Source organism: Athene cunicularia (assembly GCF_003259725.1).
Source record: "Athene cunicularia isolate RWA chromosome 23 unlocalized genomic scaffold, athCun1 chr23_part2, whole genome shotgun sequence".
NCBI lineage: Eukaryota > Metazoa > Chordata > Aves > Strigiformes > Strigidae > Athene > Athene cunicularia.
In genome coordinates, this window is record NW_020799131.1 from 1,232,497 (window position 1) to 1,238,076 (window position 5,580).

Genomic DNA, 5,580 nt, shown 5'->3' on the forward strand with positions numbered 1-5,580 from the left:
GAGAAAGGGGGGGGCGGTGCTAGTGGAAGAGGGGTGCCCTGCAAGGCCGGGTGCTGCTGCGGGCGGGGGGGCAGGAAAGGGGAAGCACGAGAGGGGTGCTAGTGGAAGAGGGGGTGCGAGGCAAAGGGGGAAGCATGGGAACGGGGGGTGCTAGTGCAAGAGGGGGTGCAGGGCAAAGGGGGTGCGTGGAGGAGGGGGTGCAATGCAAAGAGGGGTGCAGAGCAATGGGAGCACGGGAGTGGGGGGGTGCTAGTGGAAGAGTGGGTGCCCTATGAAGCTGGGTGCTGCTGCAGAGCAGGGGAGACAGGAAAGGGGGAGCATGGGAATGGGGGTGCTGGTGCAAGAAGGGGTGTGGAGCAAAGGGGGGAGCACAGGAGTGGAGGGTGCTGGTGGAAGAGGCGGTACAGTACAAAGCAAGGTGCAACTGCAAAGCGGGGTTGGAGCAGAAAAGGGGGAGCACAGGACCTGCAAGAGGGGGTGCAGCACAGAGGGGGTGCGTGGAGGAGGAGGATCCAATGCAAGGAGGGGTGCAAATTGGGGAGGAGGGTACAACACAAGGTGGGTGCTATGGCAAAAGGGATGCCTGGAGGTGAGGGGGTGCTGTGCAAAGTGGGGTGCAGCACAAAGGAGGGAGCAAAGAACTGGGAGGGTGCTAAAGCAAGGTGGGATCGAACTGAAAAAGAGGTGCACAGAAGAGAGACAAACAACAGACAAGCGTGCAAGCCTCAGAGGGAGGTGCAATGTAAGGTGGGGTGCAAGGAGACAAAGGGGTGCAATGCAAAGGGGAGGTACGTAGAGGCAAGGGGTGTTAATGCGAGGCTGGACGCAGAGAATTGAGGGGGTGAAGATGCAGGGAGGGGTGCACAGAGGTGAGGGGGGTGCAAGGAGTCAAAGAGGCCCTAATGCCAGGGCAGGGAGGTGCAAAAGAGGGACACGGGGTCTGCAGACTGTCCTGGCGGGTGCCCGCTGCTGGAGGGGTGCAGTGGGGTGACGCAGCACTACACTGTGCCCAGCAGCGTGGGGGTGGCAAGGAGACAACGGGTGCACGGCCCAGGCACCCACAAGGAGGCAGCTGGGGCTCGCAGGGCCAGCAGAGCACCCTGGGCCAGACAGGGAGAGCGGAGCAGCCACCGGCCTCCTCTGCGTTTGCTGCTCAGAGCGGGAGAGCCGCAGTCTGCTGGGCCTTGGCGTGGTTGGTGCCGCTGTGCCCTTCGGCCCGGTCACCAGCGTAGCCTGAGTCACCAGGAAATCTGATAAGGCTCTAATAAAACTCCTGGAGTAGCGTGGAGGGGAGGGGGTTGCTTGGCACCATGCGACTGGGCTCCGCCACCCTCATTTCTTGGCTCTGCTGCCAACTTCCTGAGCGTCACATGTGTGTGACTGGAGCGCTGAAAACTGGCGGGAGTCTTGAACTGATTTATTAGCTAAACCTCAGGGACAAAGGAGCCTTTTGGTAAAGATGCAGCCCCTAATCCGTGGCAGCACTCGGGGTGGGGAAGGCACGAGACCTTGCCATGACACACGGCAGCTAAAACTCGAGCTTTGGTTGTGCTTGCTGGTTTGCATTGGTTACATTCTTGTTTTAAGATGGCATCAGCTCCCAAAGCGCCGGTGGCTGGACTCGCTCGGGGAAGGCTGCAGGGAATGCAGCCCTTCACCTTCCTGGCAGGCAGGAGGGGAGCACAGCAGTCTTGTGCAGCTAATTTGATGGAAATCATCAACAAACGTGACCCATCAATTAAAGTGAATCATCAGCCTGAGCAGGAACCAGCTAGGTGTGTCAATTCCTCTCTTCCGCTTGGTTATGTTCTCAATAGTCAAATTAATCTGTTTTAGCAATTAAGCAAGAAATCCTGAGCGTTTCTCGTTTTAAAAGGGCTTAGTCATATCTGGGTGAGAAGTCTGATCCTAGACGATGGTGGTACTCATTTCAGTTGAAGCAGGACTGTGCACTGGCAGCATGCAGACAACTAGAGACTTGTTCAGGAGAAAACACGGGGGCTGGTTTTCCTTCAGAAACGGTTCCTAGAAGCTAAAACCAGTACAATGTTCCCGTGAAATAACTGGGTCAGATTTTTCTACCTTCTCATGCCTGGATCAATCAGCAGCCGTGGTGGGTAGGGCTGAACTGTTTAGTACCTGGCTATTGTACATTTGCAGTGGGGGATGCAGCATCAAATTAAGTTCTTGCTACTTGGGTAGCGTGCGTTCCCAACCTGCTTGGCTGAATGCTACTGGCTGGACAGGGGCCTTTCAACCTCTTGACCTCTGCAAAAGATTTCACTTAGTGCAAATTCTTGACAAAGTAGAAAGATAATCCGACTTTCTCCAGATCAGGAGATGAAGACCTGGAGACATGCAATTAAATCTGTGTTCCCAAATTAATCCATGAGCACCGCAGCACTCTGACAGTGGCAAATACCCCCAGCAGGGCCTTGGGACTTGAGCTGCCTTGGAGCCTTTTTCAGTTATTTGTGTCTCCTGTGTTAGGGTAGTAGTGCAGTTACCTCCAGCTTTTCATGGTCCAGCTGAGATGCTCGCTGTGATTCTTGGAACTTGCACCGTCCTCGCCCCAGGAGGGAACGTAATTAGGATTAAGCTTCTTAGTCTGCAAAGGGAGAGCAATACAACTGCATGAACAGGCACAGGGAGCTTTAAAAATGTCCCATCAAGCAATTATATAAGTTATAATACACCAGAGCTTATCCTGTTGTATCTCGGAGAGCAAAATCAGACACTCTGTATGTACCTAAGTTCATAATTGTCTTCCTTGGCCCCTGGAAATATTTCACACCTCCTGCCTGTGAGCAGCCGTGCAGCTGGGCCCTATCTCTGACCCAGACACCGGCATTCCCTGGCTCCTCTGGGCCATAACCCAGCACACGCTAATACAGTACCCAGCAAATGCCCTGAGTTGTGTCCACAGGTAAATCATGCAAACTTCAGCCCTCATATTGAGAGAATCCTCCACGAAGCTTTGCTATTCCATAGTAGCTTTGATCAGAGGGTCTAAATATTTTCCAGCAGATGCTAATCATCGAAAAGGAAACATAATTTACACTGCACAGTGAGGTAAACCCGGGCACAGAATCACAGAATCGTCAAGGTTGGGAAAGCCCTTGAAGGTCCTCCAGCCCAACCATGACCCTCACCCTGACTGTTCCCAACTCCCCCAGATCCCTCAGCGCTGGCTCAGCCCGACTCTTCAACCTCTCCAGGGATGGGGACTCCCCCCTTGCCCTGGGCAGCCCATTCCAACGCCCAACAGCCCCTTCTGCAAAGAAATCCTTCCTAATATCCAGTCTAAAGTCTAAATATCCAGTCAGAGACACCAGAAGGGAAGTGTTTTCTGAAGTTGTGCAAGGAATCAGCAACAAATTTGCTCAAAGAAACCAGGAGTGCAGACCTTGCCATGCATCCTGGCTGCAAGAACGTTTCTATACGTTTCTAGTCCATTTCTATATTAGACCCAGCTCTTTCTTTCTCATCCTCTGTGCATTCATTTGCGTTCAAATGTTCATTCAAAAGTGAACATGGCACTGCTACCTCTCTCTCTGTTTTCACTTGGCTCCTGTTCCTCCATCTGCAGTTCACAATTGCCTGAGCAAAGTGGGTGCAGGTTAGGCTTTCTCTCTCAGTCAAATAATTTTCTTTTTCTCTGGTCTGCCCCAATAAACAGCACAGGGAAGTGGAAAGTAAAGGATGCATGACTCTAAATTTAATTTCAACTGCTCTAGCCTAACCGTTTTCACCTGCAAACAAATCCTAGTCCAGCTCCAGCCCTCACTGGCCAGGTGTCTGCAGGGCAAACCCTGTTGCTTCTCTCTCACAGAGCAAGATCCATATCTATAAACCTGTGTACATGTGCACTGTGACTTCCTAACTATGGCATGGGCTGTGAATTTAACTTTTGTGTAGATGCTGTGGGGTTTTTACACTGAATTGTCTTTTTTTTAATGTGTGTAGTATAGGTTGAGGACAGAATAGGAGACGGGTACTTACTGAAAGCATTAAAAAATGCTTTCTGAATGATTTGTTTTCTCTCAAATGTTGTAAAAAGGTCAAGGCCAGCTCTCAAGCAGTTGTATTCCTTGCTCCCTGTACCTTTCTTTGGACTGAAAACCCCGCAGCCCTCTGTCAGAAGGATACTCCAAGGTGGTGTTTATCCTGCAGGAGGTTGGGCGCTCGGAGGACATCTTGTTTACATTCCTCAACGTGCCTCCAGTTCCCTTTGACTGCAGTGGGAAACGTCACCTCTGACAGTCCAAACCAGCAAGTACCCCCAGTCCTCCCTGGCTTCAGCCAATGTTGTGTCTGTCTGTCACCAGCTTAGAAAAAAAATCAAGCTCCTATGCCCCAATTTTCTCTTCATCAGCAAGTAAAACTTGTATGTCAAGGGCATCCGAAGCCAGCCTGATTTTCTGTGTAGAGCTTTAGAACCCCATGAGGACGGCACCTGAGAAAAGAAGATAAAACTCTGTTGTAAAGATGATAGTGATGGATCCTGATTATTATTTGTTTAATTAAAAGTCTGGACAGATGCAGTAGCAACAATGAACAATTATCTTCCGTAAAGAACTTTGACAACAGTTGAATAAGTGAATGGGTGATGCAATGAAGACAAATCATTACAGCTAATGGTTGGTCTGTCATTTATGAGTCTGGAGGTATATGGGAGAGTCCTGACACTTCCATCTAATGTCTGATTTAAGGGGCTTTTTGCTCCTTCTGTTAAGACAGAATAGGCAGGTAGCAATTTTCTTCTGTTGTGCAGCTGGGATTATTAGGAGCCATGGAATTAAGTTCTAAATGAAAATTTACACTATTCATTACACTTTATTAATAGACTTCACAATGTTTAATTGTGGAAATAAATTACAGAGAGAGGAATTCATAACTTTTTATTTTACGCACACCTCCTTTTCGGATAAGATAATTAGGACTAGCGGAGATGCCAGCCTTGCCTTCACCCCAAGGCCTGGTGGCATCATCCCCAGGGCCAGCGGCCTGGTTCAGGTGGCTGGAAGGACAGGCAGAGGGAAGGTTTTTGGAAACACTGCCACCCCCTGGCTCTTTCCACAGAGCTATTTTTGTCGCCCACCCCCCCAACCTCTATAACTTTGTGCTGCCTGGGGGAGCCGTGCACTTCACTTCTCCAGATTGCTGGTGGAAAGCCCAAACCTTGGTGGGCAGGGAGGAATTCTTCCACAGGGACTGGGTCACAACCTGCTGTCTGTGAGGAGCTCACCGGCTTGGCGGCTTCCCCCACGGCAGGGCGATCTGTGCAGGATGGCTCTTGGCCAAGGCGAGGGGAGGACCGCAGGGTGATGGAGAAGGGGCCGTGAAGCCCAAGCTCCCCGTCGAGGCCGTGTTGGAGGCCTGGGGCGAGTGTGTGAGGCTGCCGGGGCCCAGGCCCCACAGCGGCCTGCGGGCTGAGGGGATGCAGGCCCAGCAAGGGCTCGCTTTAGGCATCCCTCGGGCCTGGGGAAGGAGGAAGGGAGCCGGGCAAAGGCCTGGCGGCAGGGGCAGAGGAATGTAGCCCGTCCCTGAGGCTCCAGCGCCGCGGGCGGAGGCCTCAAG

General features: G+C 51.8%; 1 protein-coding gene across 1 annotated transcript in view; it reads right to left on the reverse strand.

Annotated features, from left to right (window-relative positions):
• Nucleotides 1-5,472, reverse strand: part of SLC9A1 (solute carrier family 9 member A1) — a 33,050-nt gene extending 27,578 nt beyond the window's left edge. The window contains exon 1 of the mRNA XM_026863470.1: nucleotides 5,249-5,472. Within this exon, the coding sequence (XP_026719271.1) occupies nucleotides 5,249-5,472 (224 nt within the window). The remainder of the gene's footprint in view (nucleotides 1-5,248) is intronic.
• Nucleotides 5,473-5,580: the final 108 nt, after the last annotated feature.